The following is a 19318-nucleotide window of genomic DNA, read 5'->3' as shown; positions in this document are numbered from 1 at the left end:
TCAACACAGACTGTGGAAACTTCACACTGGACTTCAAGCATCTTGCAGTGTGTGCCTCTCCATTCTTCCTCCAGACTCTGGGTCCTTGGTTTCCAAATGAGATGCAAAAGTTGCTCTCATCAGAAAAGAGGACTTTGGACCACTGAGCAACAGACCAGGTCTGTTTTTCTTTAGCCCAGGTAAGACACTTCTGACGTTGTTTGTTGTTCAGGAGTGGCTTGACAAGAGGAATACGACATTTGAAGCCCATGTCCAGGATCCGTCTGTGTGTGGTGGCTCTTGATGCACTGACTCCAGCCTCAGTCCACTCCTTGTGAAAGTCCCCAACACTTTTGAATGGCCTTTTTCTGACAATCCTCTCCAGGCTGCTTGTGCACCTTTTTCTTCCACACTTTTCCCTTCCACATAACTTTCTATTAATGTGCTTTGATACAGCACTTTGGGAACATCCAACTTCTTTTGCAATTACCTTTTGAGGCTTTCCCTCCTTATGGAGGGTGTCAATGATGGTTTTCTGCACAACTGTCAGGTCAGCAGTCTTCCCCATGATTGTGATTCCTACTGAACCAGACTGACAGACCATTTAAAGGCTCAGGAAGCCTTTGCAGGTGTTATGGCTTAATTAGCTGATTAGAGTGGGACACTTTGAGCCTAGAATATTGCACCTTTTCACAATATTCTAATTTTCTGAGATTGTGGATTTGGGGTTTTCATGAGCTGTATGCCATAATCATCACAATTATGACAAATCACGGCTTGAACTATGTTGCTTTGCATGTAATGAGTCTATCTCATATATTACTTTCCCCTTTTAAGTTGTATTACTGAAATAAATGAACTTTTTGCACGATATTCTAATTTTCCGAGTTTCACCTGTATCTCAATAGAAATTTGATAAGAATGTTTGCTGGAAATTTTCTTTTAATTTTCGCTATTTGATCTCCAGAATGGCATAGATAGAAACATAGAAAACTGATGACAGAAAAAGATATACTGATTCATTGAGCCTATCTTTGAAAATTTTGTTTTCTTTTTAATTTATTTATTGTCCCAAAGGTGCTTTTCAAAAGGCAATTGGACTTCCATGGGTTTTTTTCCCCTTGAAAACATTTTGCTTCTCATCCAAGAAGCTTCTTCAGTTCTTATTCATTTATCATATTATTATTATTATTATTATTATTATTATTATTATTATTATTATTATTATTATTATTAATATTCATCTTATGTTAGACATGTGTTTATCCCAAGCATGTTTGAACTCAGTTACTGATGACTGATCCACTACCTCTGCTGGAAGTTGCTTCCCAGTTTCCACTCTTCATTCTGTGAAGTAATACTTTCTAATATTACTTTTGAATTTCCCTCCTGTCAGTTTAAATTATGTCCCTGTGTTTTTTATTTTTGCTTAATATTGAAAATACTGCCTTCTAGAACTTATTCACATCCTTAATATATTTAAAAGTTTCAATCATGTTCTTCCCCAGCAACCCCACTTTCCCTTCTGTTCTCCAGGCTGTACATACTCAATTTCTCCAATATTTCCTGATATGTTATGTCCCTCAGATCTTACACCATTATTGTTGCCCATCTCTAGATCCAATCTTATCAATATCTTTTTTTAAAGTGAGGTCCCTAGAACTAGACACAGTATTCCAAATGGGGTTTGACCAAAGCCCTGTATAGCAAGATTGGACCTCCTTTTTCCTGATGGTAATCCTTCTAGCAATGTACCTCAGAATTTTGTTTTTGCCTTCACAGCTGCCTAGCCCCATTGTTTATTCAGTTTACAGTCATCTACTATGAGCTCACCTAAACCTTTTTCTTCTGCTATTCTGTCTAATGCTGTACCTCAGTACCTTAACTTACTAGCATCATTGTTATGGGGGAGCTGAAACTAGTTTAGGAAAAGCTCTCAATGTATTCCACAATATATATATAGTATTAGAAGAAAACAGACACTGCTTCTCTCATTCTGAATAGAATGTAGTATTCAGATTGTTGCCTTTCTTAACAAAACATTTGAACAAACCGGCAAATATACAGGAACTGGCTTCATTTTAAGTTCATTGCTGGGGAAAGCAGTAATTGGAAGACAGATGTGCTGTCCATACAAATAATGTGCATTCTGGGTCCCCCCAAAACATAAAACTGTGATCTTGAAATGCCAGGTGTTATAGGAAGATGGCTTTGATGCACAACAGGCTTTTCCTACTATTTCAAATGGATAATAATACTAAAATTGCTTTGTTGGGCCAAGTAAAGAAGGTTTTGGGGGTCCAATTGTCTACTGATTTTTGCAGTCAAATGGATGTCTCTACTGAAAAGTACACCATGGAAATGGTTGGAATCCCAATCCTTTAATTCCCAAGAGACCAACTGTCTCTCTATATGGAGATTCTGTCTGAGGATTAGTCATGAAAATTATTTATAAGCATACTATGAATTTGACAGGTAGTTAAGAATACTTCGGGATGTGGTGGCTCAGTGGGTTAGGACGCTGAGCTTGTCGATCAGAAGGTCGGCAGTTTGGCGGGTCAAATCCCGAGTGCCGCGTAACAGAGTGAGCGCCTGTTACTCGTCCCAGCTTCTGCCAACCTAGCAGTTCAAAAGCACGTAAAAATGCAAGTAGAAAAATAGGGACCACTACGGTGGGAAGGTAACAGCGTTCCGTGCGCCTTTGGCGTCTAGTCATGCCGGCCACATGACCACGGAGACGTCCTCGGACAAGCGCTGGCTCTTCGGCTTTGAAACGGAGATGAGTACCGGCCCCTAGAGTTGGAAACAACTAGCACGCATGTGCGGGGGAACCTTTACCTTTTTAAGAATACTTCATTTTGTTGATATTACTAAACAATCCAGCAGAGGGCAGAAAAATGCTAGCAAAAAGACCAAAGTAACATCAAACCTTTTTAAATGTGAAAATACACCATTTATACTTCCTCAGTGCTACAACATCGAATGTTTAGTTCAGGAAACAATGAAAATTAAAGGACATACTTCAAACAGCCTCTTTCTATAATGTGTCAATCAGACTATGAGGAAAATAAAACAGGGAATAAAACTTCCCAATAATTAAAATTTCCTAAAAGCAAAGTAGATCCATTGTTTACACAAAGTCTGCTCCACTGGAAGTTAGACAGTCAGTTGTCTGAGATGGTGTAGGTTCTCCTACTTGAGCAGGGGGCTGGACTAGAAGACCTCTAAGGTCCCTTCCATATTCTATTCTATTCTATTCTATTCTATTCTATTCTATTCTATTCTATTCTATTCTATTCTATTCTATTCTATTCTATTCTATTCTATTCTATTCTATTCTATTCTTTCAGTTCACATGTTGAAAAGCTACTGAAATTGATTGATTGATTGATTATGCACCATCCACTTGTTATTAACTGTTATTGAGAATTTCTCTATGACAATCTGACCCTAACTTGATCTTTCTGGTCTTCCAATGGTGCATTGCCATTGTAAGTGAATCCATCTATGTTGGTCATCATCTTCTACATTTCCCAGCATTAGAGTTTCTCCAGAGAGCTAGGCTTTTGCATAATGTACCTCTTACCAAATTAATGCAAATGTTGTCATTTGGGTTTTCATGTTTCAGAATATTACAAAACTCTTCTTCAAGCAACTGAAAAAAGAATATAAGATATTGAAATACTAGAACACTGCTGTCTTTTGCATCTATCACTAATAGCAGCAAAGGAAAAAAGCAATCAAGAAATAATCTGCAAACTAGCACTGGGTAGGGTAGTAATAAAGGCCTCTGAAAAATATTCAGGTGTCATGTGTCTATGCTTGCACAGATGGAACTGTGCACACAATATTTTCCCCATGATGTTCAATACAAACAGCAGTTGGATTTTGAAAGTACAATAGAAAGAGTATTGACACTTTTGAATTTTGGTGATAGATAAAACTCCTGAGAATATCATAAATAGCACCCCAACCTCTGCCAACAAACAAATAAATATATCACTAAAAAAATCAGTTCAGAGTTTTTATTTGAGACACAAATAATTAGGCCCAAATTATCATATTTTGAACACATGATGTGAAATCTGAGCTCCATTGAGAAGCCTATAATGCTGGGAAGGACAGAAGGAAAGAAGAAGAGGACAACCAGTAATGGGATGGCTGGACTCAATTACAGTGGTGATAAGTACCAGATTAGTTACAGATCAGAAAATGTATCTGTATGGTCACAAAGGGTCAACACTGAGGTGATGGCATATACACAAACTAAAATTCAGTATAAATGTGAGTTTAGAGTACAGAAATGGATGGAAGACTTTGTCTGGCTTTTCTAAAAAGTCAAAATTGGTGTACAAATAGCCCAGAATGAAAACTAGATTCTGAAACTTTTTTCTTGCTTTCTAGAATCAATATAAGAACTTAAAATATCTGAACCTACTGTGATTCCTGTACTATTTTTGCATTGGATAACAAATCTTTTTGCATTCACTTTATGCATTGTTGGCCATTAAAATAAGACCATGGGTATATTTCATATTGAGAAGCTTTTACTATACAGTAGTTTCAGTTACAAATTCCAGTCCAAAGAAAGGCATTCACTGAGGTCAGGTAGTAATTTTAAAAATTATTTGTGCCCTGAAGTAATTTTGTTTAGCCTTTCAGACAGATGATGTTGCAGATGATAGATACTTCTTGAGAGCTCATTTGGGTACACTTTCAATGGTATAATGCACCAATTGATTTTCATGAATCCTTCATAAAGAATGCATGGGCTGCATGTGTAGAAAGTCTATCTGTCTTTGGTGTAAAAAGTTGGCAAAGTACTGCATTTCTAAGATATTTGGAGCTCACTCTGCTACATTGGCTGGATTACTACCTCAAATTGCTCAAGGCCTGCTTTCTACTATCCCAGGTTTTCAAGAAATAACATGCTGTGTGGAAGCTGGTTGTGATTCAGATATCTGCTTTTTGTCTCAATAGAGATGTATTACTAATTATCAAACAGTGAACATTAGTAGGCTGGATTTGGCCCACAGGCAACCAGTTGATAAACAAATCATGTAAAGAATTTGGATGAATATGAAAAGGCCATTAAAACTGAAGCTTAGCCAGCAATGTGAGAAAATGCGTGGATGGTTGTTAATTAAACCTTTTGTTTTGCAAAAATGCCAAAGCAGCTGGGAGTTGGCTAAAATGCAGACTCCAGCCTGAAGGGGTAGCCTACTTTTCGACTACCCTTTCCTCAAACTGTAATTAGGAAAGTCCAAAGTGGGATGGAGAAGTACATCCATTTACTCACCCACTCAGCTTGCGTTTCTTTTGAAAGTGAAACTGTTTTCAGCACCTGGACAGCTCCAATTTGTCTACAAATGCCTAAAGGAAGCAAGTTCTTTATGTACGAATACTTCTTTTTTTTTTTGAGAAAAGATTTGGGGAAGGCTTTCCTTTTTGGGGACCAATTTACATATCCATTATTATTGAAAAGGTCTTGGAAAACCACAGATGAAAGCTATAGTGCTTTCTTTACAATTTTATAACCTATGGTTGGGTTCAATTCAATTCTATAACAGGGAGGTATCATCAGCCCATCAACTAAAGATTGTCCCCTAAATCAAAGTGCATATCTACAGAGGGTATATAGGATGATGTTGCAGAAGATAGGAAAGATCTGTACTAAAGCAGTAAACAGATAAATGGGGCTTAAGCCCATATAAAGAGTTGTATATAAACAACTCCACTCCCATTTTTTAAGATAAAAAGCAGAAAGCACATTCATACTTGCAAGATTATATTTACTACAGCCATTCTAATACTAATAGAATAGTTTTAAGCCTATGTAGTAACTGCTCTACCTTATAGGGATGGCATAAGCCATTCTTGAATGAATGATCTGACTACAGTAGTTTTATCAACTACCAAGGAAGGCTTTGCATGAATAAAATATGTTCCAGTGTAAAATAATCAGTGATCCTATGGGAGGAATCATTAGGCTTATTATCTCAACACAACATGGAATATGGATTCTCAAATCTCCAGATTACTCATCATTTCTATTCCTTTCCCCCCATGTCTTCCCCCCTGGGCTATATAGTTTTTCTTCTGTGGCCAGCAACACAAAAGTTTCCATCAATACCATTCCTTCAACTCCTTTCCCAGATCTCTGCCACCATCCTCTGGTGCTCTTTTATTAAGTCATTATTGTTTTCTAACCTGCAGTCCTCCAGATGCCTTGGACTAGAATTCTGTTATATTACAGGATCTTGGCCAATCACCAAATGAAGTTTATTAAAGAACCAACATATTTTATCCTATAATAAAAAAGTTGTAGACCAAGACAATGAAGAGGGAAAAACTATAGTGCAGCATTCCATTATCTGATACCATCCAAGAATGTTGAATTACAGCTTCCATCATTCCCCATACTAGTTGGCCAATGGTTAAATAAGACCAATTCCTGAAAATTTTAGCTTATTCTTTCTCCTCATTATCTTGGATTGAAGAAACATCTTGCAGGCATTTGCCAAGTACTTGGCTGATATTTTGTCTGGTATTCCCCTGCTCCCCCCTAAATTGCTTAGAAACTCAACTTTTTAAACCTAAGCAATGTCAACTACATGTCTTAGGCTGGCTCATTAGGTGGTTTTTGCAGACCCAAGGTGCCCCACCCCTGCTGCTAGCATCTCTCTGCAATAGTACTACTAATGAAGCCCTGGTGCTCCTCAAGATTTTTTGAGGGCTGAGCTGTCTTAAACAATGGATTTACAGATATGAAAGCAGTACTACCTGTCTTTTGATTAGTGGCTTATAGTAGCTGAAAGACAAGTCAGAAGAACTGTAAGAAGCCACTAACAAGGCTTCTCCCTTGTTAGTGTTAGTTAGCTCAAGGGTTTCACACAGTAATTCATATAGTCTGATTTGCCCATATCAGGAAACAGCTGGAGACCACTTAATTTTTACAATGCGAAGTATTAGGCCATAGAGGCCATGGCCTCAGGCAGCAATCCCATATTTTGAGCCTGGGAGCAGAAATTTCAGTTAGGCAATTTGGAGGGAGAAATTCTTCCCCCTTCAAAAGGACTATCAGAATGACTTCCTCTTTCCCAACTTCTGTCCTATGGCCCAAAAAGACAAGTTACAAAATATAGAGATAAATATAAATAAATTATTTAGCAGACAAGAGAAAGGAAAAGTACCAAAATGCTGGGCTGGACCTTTAAGGATTGCTGTTCCTCAACCATGACTGAAGAAGGAAAAACCATTTGCCACACTTGGAAGGCTATAAAGTGTGTCATTTGTGGCTTGGATGCAGGGCAAGGACCTTGCATCCAGTGACCTGCCTGAGCTTTTACTCATCTTTTACCTGATTGTTTGCTTTAGTTCCAGGAACAAAAATACACATTATTAAATGTGTATGCTGCTGCGAGTTGTGATGGGAGTTCCCCGATACTCCTGTGTAACACCTCTTCTCCGCGAGCTGCATTGGCTTCCGGTTGCCTTCCGAGTGAGATTCAAGGTGCTGGTGATGACCTATAAAGCCCTAAATGGCTTGGGTCCGGATTATCTGAGGGAACACCTACTGCCGGCATCAACTTTCCATTGTCCTGTGCGCTCCCACAGGGAGGGCCTTCTTAGGGTGAAAGATTGCTGGTGGGTGACTCCCGGAGAGACAGCCTTCTCTGTGGGTGCGCCTGCCCTCTGGAACCAACTTCAGATGGAACTTAGGAATGCCTCCGACCTCCGCTCATTCTGCCGGGACCTGAAAACTTGGCTCTTCGAGCTGTCGGGCCTAGACTGATGGGTTTTAATTAGGGTTTTAATGTTTTAACTTTTTAAACTTTGGGCTCTAAATTTAATTAACTGTTTTAATTAACTGTTTTAAATGTGATTTTAATTGCCCTGTAAACCGCCCTGAGTCCTACAGGAATAGGGCGGTATATAAGTTAAAATAAATAAATAAATAAATAAATAAATAAATAAATAAATAAATAAATAAATAAATAAATAAATCTCACTTTCAAGTGACTCTGAGTTTGTACCAGTATTGTACCAACCTGTTCTTCCTCACTGGTCCTGATCTTATTGTCAGCACATATTGTTGTATTTGCTATCTCCCAGGCTGTCTAAAAAAAGAAAATAACAGGATATAAATCTTAAGATGCATTTGGACAACAGAATGAAGTATAAAGCAGTCAACTACATTTTAAACTGGCATCTAATTTATGGGTACAAAGAAGCCCACAGTTACGTCTCTACCATCATGTAGTGGACAGGTGCTTTTTTTGCAGCCTAAACAGCCTAAGCTTGTAGCCTAAGTGCCATCAAACCTCTACAGGGCTTCATTCGATAAAAGTGTAGAAGACAACAAGAGTCTGGCTTCCAGCAGCCTATACGTATAATTTGCAATGTTATTTATTTTGCTGGCTATCTATTTTCTGTGCTTCTTGGGAACAGAAGTTATATTTCTGGTAACAATACTAGACAAAGTAGAAGTCCCATTGCCACAGGAGTACACTGCAGAAAGTAAAAAAATAAATCACAGTCACAAAAACTCAGCATGTACCTTTTATTTACACAGTGGACTCATTTACTACCTTTATCACTTATTCTCCCACCAGTCTGGCAGTTTCTAAGCATTGTTTGAGAACCAATTTGAAGTAATGGTTAAGACATCAGACTAGAAAGTGGGAGACTGTGAATTCTAGTGCCACCTTAGGCATAAAGCCATAGGATGACCTAGGGTCAGTCACTTTCTGTCAACCTAGGTAGGGAGCAATGACCAACTACTTCTCATAAAACTTTGCTAAGAAAACTGCAGGAACGTGTTCAGGCAATATCTGAGGATTGGACACAACTGAATGAGATAAAAAAAAAACCAATTGACTGAGTATGATGGGGGTTGCATTCTACCATATTTTGAGAATACCAGTTTAGAAAAGTTGGCATTATTAAATTTATATATTACATTCATTACATTTCTAGTAGATTCATTGTGGATATTCTGTTTTCCTATGAGAATTGCCAGGGCTAAATCAGGGCACAAACCTATTTTGCTAATTATACTAAAATTTAGTACAGATTTTGTAAACATTTTTTTAAAAAAACAGATGGTAATTCATACTCCAAATTTGTGAATCTGAATTTGCATTTTATTTTCATCAGTCCAATTTAGCTCTCTTTTGTTTCACATTTAAATATGATCTTTTCATGAAGTCAGTAGGGTTTCTTTCATAGTTAATTATTTTTATAGAAAACCCATTGGTCAAGTTAAAACATTATCTTAATGTGGTTCAGTTTTTGCTTAGCAACTTATCTGAACCCAGACACAGTGAGGTAATGTATGAATCACACTACTGTGGTTTGTTTAGCAAAACATGAAACAAACCATAATTTAGGTTAGCACTGAGTGAGAACCCAACCACTGAAATCAGTGGGAGTTAACTTAGTCACAATTGATGTAAGTTCCAGGCACCTTATCTGGCCAAATGGGGTTCAGCTGGGAGCACAGCTTCCATGCTGTGCAGTATGAAAGGCAATTTGGAGAGGTGGAATATAAATGTTTCAAAATAAATAAGAAAAAAGTATGTAAATTCAGATACATTCATCTCCTACCTACCCACCCCCATAAAATATTCACTATGTCCAGCAAAAACAAAAACATCAGCTTATGCCTGTCCTTATCATAATTATTCTGGGGCTTTTTTTCCTGTTTGGGAGGGTGGGGTGAGGGGAGTGGGTTATTTTTTAATCTTGCATCTTTAATGAAAGAACAGCATTTCAGAATCAACAGATGGAGCTGACAGAAGGAAGACTATATCTTTTTGTGGGTGCACAAACACACACACACACACACTGACACACACACACACACACACATATTTGCAAGAGACAACACCCAGCACCAACACAGACCAAGCTTGAGACCACAATAACTCCAGCAACAGTATCTATGGTAACATAAGCTCCCATATAACTCCAGCGAGTCACAGTTAATGAAAACCTTTGAAATGGTAGCTGTTTAATTCTTTCTTTCTTTTAATTTTAGAATTCTCTAAAAAAATCATTGGCATTTAAATAATGTATGAAAAAAGCTATAATTGTATCTGCCAAAGCCCAAATTCCTACAGGAACCTCAAAGGCAACTATAGCTGAAAAGATAAAATTAAGGAGAAAAAGAGGAACCACAATTTACTATAGGAGAGCAGAAGCAATGCTGTCATCTTGACTCTTTTTGAGCCCCCAGGAGTCCCCTGTAGAAACAACACAGTTTCATATACCTCAATGTAGGGTTTCTGGGTGTGCAGGGGGAGGGCTGTGATGGCAAAAACACGACTTCCTAGGTTCTCTCTCTCTCTCTCTCTGTGTGTGTGTGTGTGTGTGTGTGTGTGTGTGTGTCTACAATCAGGCAAGAACAGAACGAAGGCTTTTGATTCTCCCACTTTTCAATGTTTTTCGTCTCTTTTTAGAATTTTACTAATTCCTTATATATTAAAAAAATAAATCCACAAATATCAACACCAGAGGTCGTGACTAATCACTTACTGTGATGGCATAGTTTCTCTCCTTGATCAGAGCCGATAGTGTGGGTAGGGTTATGTATTAGATTCAATGAGTTCATCACATGTACTCCCAAAATGCCTTTACAAGTAGTCTTCAATCTACAACCATTCATTTAACAACCATTCAGAGTTACAACAGCACTGAGAAAAGTGACTTATGACCAGTCCTCACATTTACAACCTGTTGCAGCATTCCCATATTATGTGCTCAAAATTTGGGTGCTTGGAAATTGGCACGTATTTATTATGTTTGCAGCATGTTGGTGTTATTCCCCTCTTACTATGATTGGAGCAGTATCCATATAGCTTTCTAATCCTACAACTGGAGACCTCAGAGTGATTTACTTCTCTATTGGCAGACTTGTCTCCCTGTGGCAGACAAAGAAAGTCTGGAATCGTCTCTCAGTTTCATGGGGAGAAGGAAAGCACAACATGGCTGTATTTAGCCATCAGCCTAGCCATACTATGGTTTGTTTGATTTTGGCTTGTGACATGCAATGTTCAATTGCTCTATGTTGCTTGAGCCCATGGTGGTCATAGAGTGACATGCCAATGATCTCCTAAAAGTCTCTGACTGTGGGCAGATACCATATTTTACACAAACACTACTGATTGCTAGATTTAGGTAGCATAATGGGGTCATTTGTGGACTGTCCATTTTTGGGACTATGCAATCTGCAGATTGTCCACCCCTGGGAGTGTGATGTGGTAATCCAATCAGGAGGAGGGGAAGAGAGGCAAGAGAAAGGAGGAATAGCTGTGCTTTCACACCAAACACAAGTTCTATAACTGCATGGCATGCTTACCAGTGGCTAGCTGAACTATATTTTACTAATAAGCCCAATTCTTATCTAGGCTCAGAAGCTCAGCAGAATCAGCTTTTAAGAAAAAAAAACTTATAGAAGGCAGTGGTATACCACTTTTTTAACACTGCCAAGTTAAGTGTATGTCTGTGTCCCTGCAACTGAGGTTGACTTCTAGAACATTTTAGTTTTTTAACCTCATGGTAGTTTTACTTTGATGATTCAGATTAATCTACTTTGAAAGTGCTTCACAATGATGTATGTAAGTATGACATTCGAAAATATTATTCTGATAAGTTACCGTATTTTCCGGCGTATAAGACGACTGGGCGTATAAGACGACCCCCTACATTTCCTGTTAAATTATAGGGTTTGGGCTATACTCGCCGTATAAGACTACCCCTCTTCCAACGCACACTAAATAAAAATTAAAAAACATCAGATTTGATTTTAATATGGTAATTTTAATTCAAATGCTTATAACATGCAGGTGCTTAGTAGGAAAACTGTCACTTATAAACATAAGGCTGTTTGTCATCAAACATGTAAACAGTGCAAGTGGATTAAACAACAACAACAACAATAACAACAACAACAACAACAACAATAATAATAATAATAATAATAATAATAATAATAATAATAATAATAATAATAAGTTGGAGGGGACCTTGGAGGTCATCTAGTCCAACACATTTACAACCTGTTGCAGCATTCCCATATTATGTGCTCAAAATTTGGGTGCTTGGAAATTGGCACGTATTTATTATGTTTGCAGCATGTTGGTGTTATTCCCCTCTTACTATGATTGGAGCAGTATCCATATAGCTTTCTAATCCTACAACTGGAGACCTCAGAGTGATTTACTTCTCTATTGGCAGACTTGTCTCCCTGTGGCAGACAAAGAAAGTCTGGAATCGTCTCTCAGTTTCATGGGGAGAAGGAAAGCACAACATGGCTGTATTTAGCCATCAGCCTAGCCATACTATGGTTTGTTTGATTTTGGCTTGTGACATGCAATGTTCAATTGCTCTATGTTGCTTGAGCCCATGGTGGTCATAGAGTGACATGCCAATGATCTCCTAAAAGTCTCTGACTGTGGGCAGATACCATATTTTACACAAACACTACTGATTGCTAGATTTAGGTAGCATAATGGGGTCATTTGTGGACTGTCCATTTTTGGGACTATGCAATCTGCAGATTGTCCACCCCTGGGAGTGTGATGTGGTAATCCAATCAGGAGGAGGGGAAGAGAGGCAAGAGAAAGGAGGAATAGCTGTGCTTTCACACCAAACACAAGTTCTATAACTGCATGGCATGCTTACCAGTGGCTAGCTGAACTATATTTTACTAATAAGCCCAATTCTTATCTAGGCTCAGAAGCTCAGCAGAATCAGCTTTTAAGAAAAAAAAACTTATAGAAGGCAGTGGTATACCACTTTTTTAACACTGCCAAGTTAAGTGTATGTCTGTGTCCCTGCAACTGAGGTTGACTTCTAGAACATTTTAGTTTTTTAACCTCATGGTAGTTTTACTTTGATGATTCAGATTAATCTACTTTGAAAGTGCTTCACAATGATGTATGTAAGTATGACATTCGAAAATATTATTCTGATAAGTTACCGTATTTTCCGGCGTATAAGACGACTGGGCGTATAAGACGACCCCCTACATTTCCTGTTAAATTATAGGGTTTGGGCTATACTCGCCGTATAAGACTACCCCTCTTCCAACGCACACTAAATAAAAATTAAAAAACATCAGATTTGATTTTAATATGGTAATTTTAATTCAAATGCTTATAACATGCAGGTGCTTAGTAGGAAAACTGTCACTTATAAACATAAGGCTGTTTGTCATCAAACATGTAAACAGTGCAAGTGGATTAAACAACAACAACAACAATAACAACAACAACAACAACAACAACAATAATAATAATAATAATAATAATAATAATAATAATAATAATAATAAGTTGGAGGGGACCTTGGAGGTCATCTAGTCCAACACCCGGCTAAGGCAGGAAACCCTATAAACCCTGTAAAAAATCACAGACTGCAGCTTCTTCTCCAATTGGTCCTGCTTTCCCTGCGCAGACTAAATGGGAGATCCGCTCCAGGTTTTCCAGCCAGCCCTGTCCCTAAATTTTCAGCACCCGGCGTATAAGATGACCCCTGACTTTTGAGAAGATTTTCATGGGTTAAAAAGTAGTCTTATACGCCAGAAAATACAGTATTCTAAACACAAACACTAGACTTTTATCATATGATCACTTGAACTGCAGACTCAATGAAGTCAACTTAGTAGCTTCACCTAATGCTAACTCCTATTCACAGACAAAAAAGGATACATGGGAGAGAGTTTAATGTGTGATCTCTTTCAACATAGCTGTCTAATTGCAAGCAAAGCTAAATCAACAAATCAATTTGTCTAATCAAGTGTCTTGGGGCAGGAAGAGTTAGGAATCCATTCTCTGCTTAAAGAAAAATAAGTTTAATCCAGTTTATAAAGGTATTGTGTTTACCCATCAACCTAAACAGGATGCTTAATCAGAGTTGTTGAATAAACAATACTGGTTGGATGCCCAGAACACATTAAGATTAGAACTATATTGAAGAAGCCCAAAAGTTATGGCTAGGTTCATGAATACATCCATGATGTGTAAACCAAAACAAGACTAGACACAGTGTTTTGGTATAATGTTTAATGAATTCAGGATTTTTTTAAAAAAAAATTGCTGTGACTAAGCCTCAATCAACTATAGTTTATTAGTTTGGTTGATGCCACTCATTCTATGTTCCTTGATGCAACTCTTTGCCCTTAAGATGGAAATTGGCTTCAGCTGTAGGCTTCAGCTGATTGCTTTAATATTCAAACCAGAGCAGCTGACAGTCCCTTTCTGAAAACTTCTCTTAAGAACTCAACAGGTTAGCATTTTCTCAGTCTTTGTTTTTTTTTTCTCAAGATGACTTGTAAAAGGCCAACCAACACTATCTGGAGTGAGTAGTTGAAGGGCATTTTTCAAATTCAGATGAACTAGTGGAATAGTTACAACCTTCGTAGCTATAACAGTGGTGTGGGTAGCTGGAAAGTGTACTTCAGATAATCTTCTAAAATGTATTTCTTGACAGAAGATGTTCATTATTTCTATTTTCCCCTTCCCCCTGTCCTTAACAGGGCAGAGGAATATTATGAAAAAAGACCAGTTGTGATTCTGCTCCAACCTAGATTGGGGAAACAAATAGAATTCTGAAGTTGCAAGGGAACCTTGAATTAATAATCTGTCTCTGTACCTGGGGGCAAAATAATAAAAATTCAACTTCTAAACATTTAGGATTTTGCTGCAACAATTTCTTAATTAAAAGTTACTTTGGTTGATGCTTGTTTATTTGTAGTTTTCTTCTGAGTCTTCTTAAGAGTTCCTTTTGAGCTTCCTTGAATGTCTGGCTGGATTCATTCATTATGTCAAACCATAATGTGCTTTATTTGAATTGGATCAGTTTGCAACTAATAGTAATAAAAGAAATACTGTCTTTCTACAGGGCTTCTCTTGTGTTACCTTCACAGAGGAAGCAGTCTATCTTACAATGGCTTTTAGCTGTGATTCCCAGCTGAAACATTTTTCTCCATTTCCAAACCAGTCCCCCAGATATTGTCCTCTCCCTCCCTTTTCTCAAGCTACAAGGAACTCTTTTATGCAACGAGAGGAAATAGTGGCTAGGTGAGGAACACTTTCCACTTATATCTATGGGTAAAATTAAGTAAATGGTGAGTGATAAAAACATTATTTTAAGCAAAGAAGGAAAAATGAGAGCAGATGGGCCAGGCTTATCTGGTGGTGAAATATTTTCCATGCGTCAAGGGAAACATTCCAAATTGAGAAAACCAACCTTTTATTTCAATCTTCCCTGACATTCTTCAAACGTTTTGGGAGCACAGATCCCAAAATTCCTAATCAATAGTCAGCAGATATACATGGCTTTCTTGGGTTTTGGCTGAGTGTGTGTGTAACATAAGCCATATATCATGGTTTATAAACTCATTGTAGTTTATAAATCATGTTTTATGGTTTATGTTAATACAATCAATTATGCTTTAACCATTGCTAAGCAAATAATAATTTAGCATGACATTTGGATCCAGTCCTATTATGTCCATCACTAATCCTGAAGAAGTTTTAATTAAGTAGTTTGTTATATAGCCTCAACATGACAACAACTTAGCAATCCAGGTTCTCCTGGCCAGAGTTCTCTAAACTTAAAACCTTAAAAAAATATTGTTTTTACACTGTAGCTTTATTTGCTTATTACATCAGTCTGAGTCACTTCTGTGAGATTAAAACCTGTATAAATTTGCTTAATAATATAAATCATAAATAGTTGAATTCCATTACAGATAAAATGCTGCAGACATAATTCATCTTAAATATCACTTTAAGAATATCATCTTGCATGATATTAGATGAAGAATGAATTAAGAATATCATCTTAAAGTGCAATGGCCTTTCAGGAGGCATTGTTTTAAACCTTCCAGAGCCAGTTAGTTGAGATGGCAAGTAAAAGCTGAATAAAATGATTTTTTTCCAAAATAAATAGAGCATTTGTTGGAATGTCTAAGTGAGGGCTTTTCAACCTTTTCACCCATTGTACCACTTTTAGGATATGGCAACATCTAAGTACCACCAGTCACCTAGCAAGGTGTCAAAAACTTGATGACAAAAAAAAGGAAAAAAGGAAAAAAGTGATGAAGTACAGGTAGTCCTTACAACAGTTCACTTAGTGACTGTTCAAAGTTACAATGGCACTCTAAAAAGTGTCCCGCAAGCCACAGCTGATCAAGATACCTGCCTGCCTGCCCGGTGGCACTCTTCCTCCAGTCTGAGGTTTTCACTGTTGTGAGCATTTCTGTTGAGGATTGGCACCAGGGGTGGGGGGTGTTTGGTTTTTACTCCCCCTGTCTGCTGAGTGGTTGCAGCAGGTTTTGGTCACTTCACATGACTCTGGGACACTGTGACCGTCATAAATATGATTCAGCATCTGAATGTAAATCATAAAACCCTGGAGATTCTGCAACATTCCAGCTGATCGGCACTTCTTCTGGGCTCAGAAGCGCCAGGATCAGCATCGAGCTTTAGCTGGAGTCTGGCACTGATCCTGGTGCTTCCGCTGAGCCCTGACAGCCCTGCAGCTCCAGCCATCTCTCGCTCAGGCTTGTGCTGTGCTGCCACCGCTCCCCCGCTACCACTTTTCTAGGATGGTCATGTACCACCTGCCAGGTGCCGATGTACCACAGGTGGTACATGTACCACTGGTTGAAAAGCCCTGGTCTAAGTATTCAGGTTTGTGTGTGTGCATGAGGAATTTAGTGTCTGCAGATGGTATAAGACTGTACCCCTTCCTCAGTCCTTTAAACTGATTCTAGCCCTAGTTTTCAAATATTGTGTGGTCAATGCCGTATATTGTCAGCCAATACAATATCACATTCTTTTGATGGTCTTTCAAAAACTGCCCCATTTCTGTACCAGATTCAGAGGAAGAACATACTACCCTAAGCTTGCAAGCCACAATCACTGCATTCATACAACACTAAAGCCAGTCAGATCAAATTATAGCATGCTCCCATGTGTTAACTTACAATACTGTACAACAGGAGCAAATAGCAGATATGCAATAAAATTCTATCCACATTTGATCTAAGTTCCTGCATTTCTAAGACACTGGCTTTAATTCTTTTGTATGTCTTGGTCTTTTTCCTTATCCCTGAGTAGGACTCCGAACAACTTGAATGACCTCAGTTCAAGCACCTCTGAGAGCAGTGGTTTCACTATCCCAGATTCATTCCTTATCAAAAGAATCGTGTCGCAAGTGGAGTTCTACTTTTCGGATGATAACTTGTCCAGAGATGTATTCCTCCTGAGGCATATGCAAAGGAACAAGATGGGATTTGTGAGCATTAAACTTCTGACAACTTTCAAAAAGGTGGGTATTTTTTTAAAATGCTTGTCTGTAAAAAGACATGTTAGGCATATTCTTGGATCCAAGGATGTGAACATCTTTGCTTTTAGACCATGCTCTCCCAATCTGATGCCCTTCCATATCTAGTCACAATAACTTTTGAATGGTCTATCCATAGACCATGGTTTATCTAATCAAGACTTAAATGGGATGTGTTGTCACTTCTAACCATTTGTGAATTTTCTCTGACACCAGGACTGAAAAGATGATATTTTATAGATTTGTTTATAGATAAGAGATGGCATATGGGATGAAGATACGTTTGCCATCTTAGAGAGACGAAATTTATTTGTGATAAATATAAAAGGTCACTTCTGGAAGTCACTTCTTTATTTGTTTTCTCTTTTTTATAATGTTCTTTTCTTTTTCCTCTTTTCCCTTTTCTCTTGCACTTTTTATATTTCCATACTTTTTTGCTAAGTTTGAATTAGATTTTACTATTATAATTTTAATAAAATTTGGGAATTAGGGAGGTTTGAACTACTACTGAATATTATCTATAAGTTCTGAACTTAAAATATGTTTTATCTCTTGTCAAGAAAGCTTGCATACCTTTTTCAAGGTAATCTTACTACTGATGTTTCTCTTTTTAAAAAAATAAATAACTAGATGAAATGTTTAACTCGGAACTGGCGAGTGACCCTTTATGCTCTGCAATTCTCGAAGTTGCTGGAACTCAGTGAAGATGGGACCAAGGTGAGGAGAAAGGACCCTGTCCCAGAATCCTTGGTAAGCATCCCTCTAAGCAAGACACTCCTTGCCTGGAATGTCCTTTCATGTGAAGAATCCGGTTCTTCTTCACTCCTGCTTCAAGAAACGTTTCTGGATACAATCACAAAGCTGTTTGGGCCTTTTGGTGACATTGCCTGCATACGCATCTTCAGACCAGGCAAAAAACTCCCCTCAGCGGTGACGAAATCTACCTCTTCCTATCCTGAGCTTTTGACCAGATGGTGTGCATTGGTGGAATATGAAAGGCTGAAGAGTGCCCGAAAGGCTTTTGGAGGGCTTAGCCACAAGCAGTTCTCTTCTCCTGGGCAAAGCATCAAAGTAATCAACCTCTCTACTCTCAGAAAGATGAATGTGGTCAGTCAAGAAGATAGTGAGAAGATTGAAGAGGTACCAAATCCTTTTAGAAAATGGTCCAATGAGTTGTCAAAAGGCCTTCAACATATCCTTGAAGACTCCTCCCCCTGCAGTTCATCTACAGAACCAGATAGTATCCCAGTTTCTACTCCTATCATTCCTCGGAATTTCTTCTCTACTCCAGTCATGTCTACAAGTAAGCCCTGCAACTCATCAGGTCAAGCCTTCAAACCAAATTCATCCAGCATATCACATGCAAACCCTCTTCAACTACGCAAACCATTGGTATGGAAACCATCCAACTCCTGCTGGGGCAATAGAGTAGGTCTAGAAAACTTGGGGACACCAAAGAGGCATGGACTACCCTACAGTCAACCATTCATACAGAAACCAGAGTCCTTGGGTTCACGACCTATTTCCACAATCTTCTGTAAACCAGTAGGTGTCTGTCCCACATTGATCCGCCTACCTCAAGGGCCTGATGGATCCAGGGGTTTCTACAATATGAGAGGGAGAGGGAGAGCTCTCTTAAAACACTAAACTTTGTGATTTCTTGGCAGGGGGGATAATCTTTATGTATGGTGATTGGGCACATACAACATTTTTTGAAATGAGTTCAATTCCAAGAAATCCAGAAGTCCAAGGAATAAGAAGGCTCTGGAGAAAAAGAGTGATAGCCTGCACAGTGTAAAACTGCCTTTTATGAATTGGCAGATACTTTTCATTTCTCTTTCTTGACTTCCTCCTCTAGTCTCTCTCTCTGTCCTTTCCTCATATCCTCCAAAGATATTTCCAACTTATACTGCTTGCAATCTTTGCTTTTCCAACCCCAACTGCAAGATTTGGTAGGTCTCTTGGCTTTCCCTTGCCACTA

At 38.3% G+C, this 19318-nt stretch overlaps 1 protein-coding gene across 1 annotated transcript; it reads left to right on the top strand.

Annotated features, from left to right (window-relative positions):
• Positions 1–14931: 14931 nt before the first annotated feature.
• LOC310650146 (la-related protein 6-like) lies at positions 14932–18984 on the top strand (the record flags this gene model as incomplete). The annotated part of the gene is made up of 3 exons (XM_083378982.1): positions 14932–15065; positions 17112–17322; positions 17968–18984. The coding sequence occupies 3 exons, from the start codon at positions 14932–14934 to the stop codon at positions 18982–18984; spliced, it is 1362 nt and encodes a 453-aa protein (XP_083235108.1).
• Positions 18985–19318: the final 334 nt, after the last annotated feature.

Source organism: Vipera ursinii (genome assembly GCF_947247035.1).
Source record: "Vipera ursinii genome assembly, chromosome: Z".
Taxonomy (NCBI): domain Eukaryota; kingdom Metazoa; phylum Chordata; class Lepidosauria; order Squamata; family Viperidae; genus Vipera; species Vipera ursinii.
Note: the sequence above shows the minus strand (reverse complement) of the source record. Positions and strands in the feature narration are given on the sequence as shown.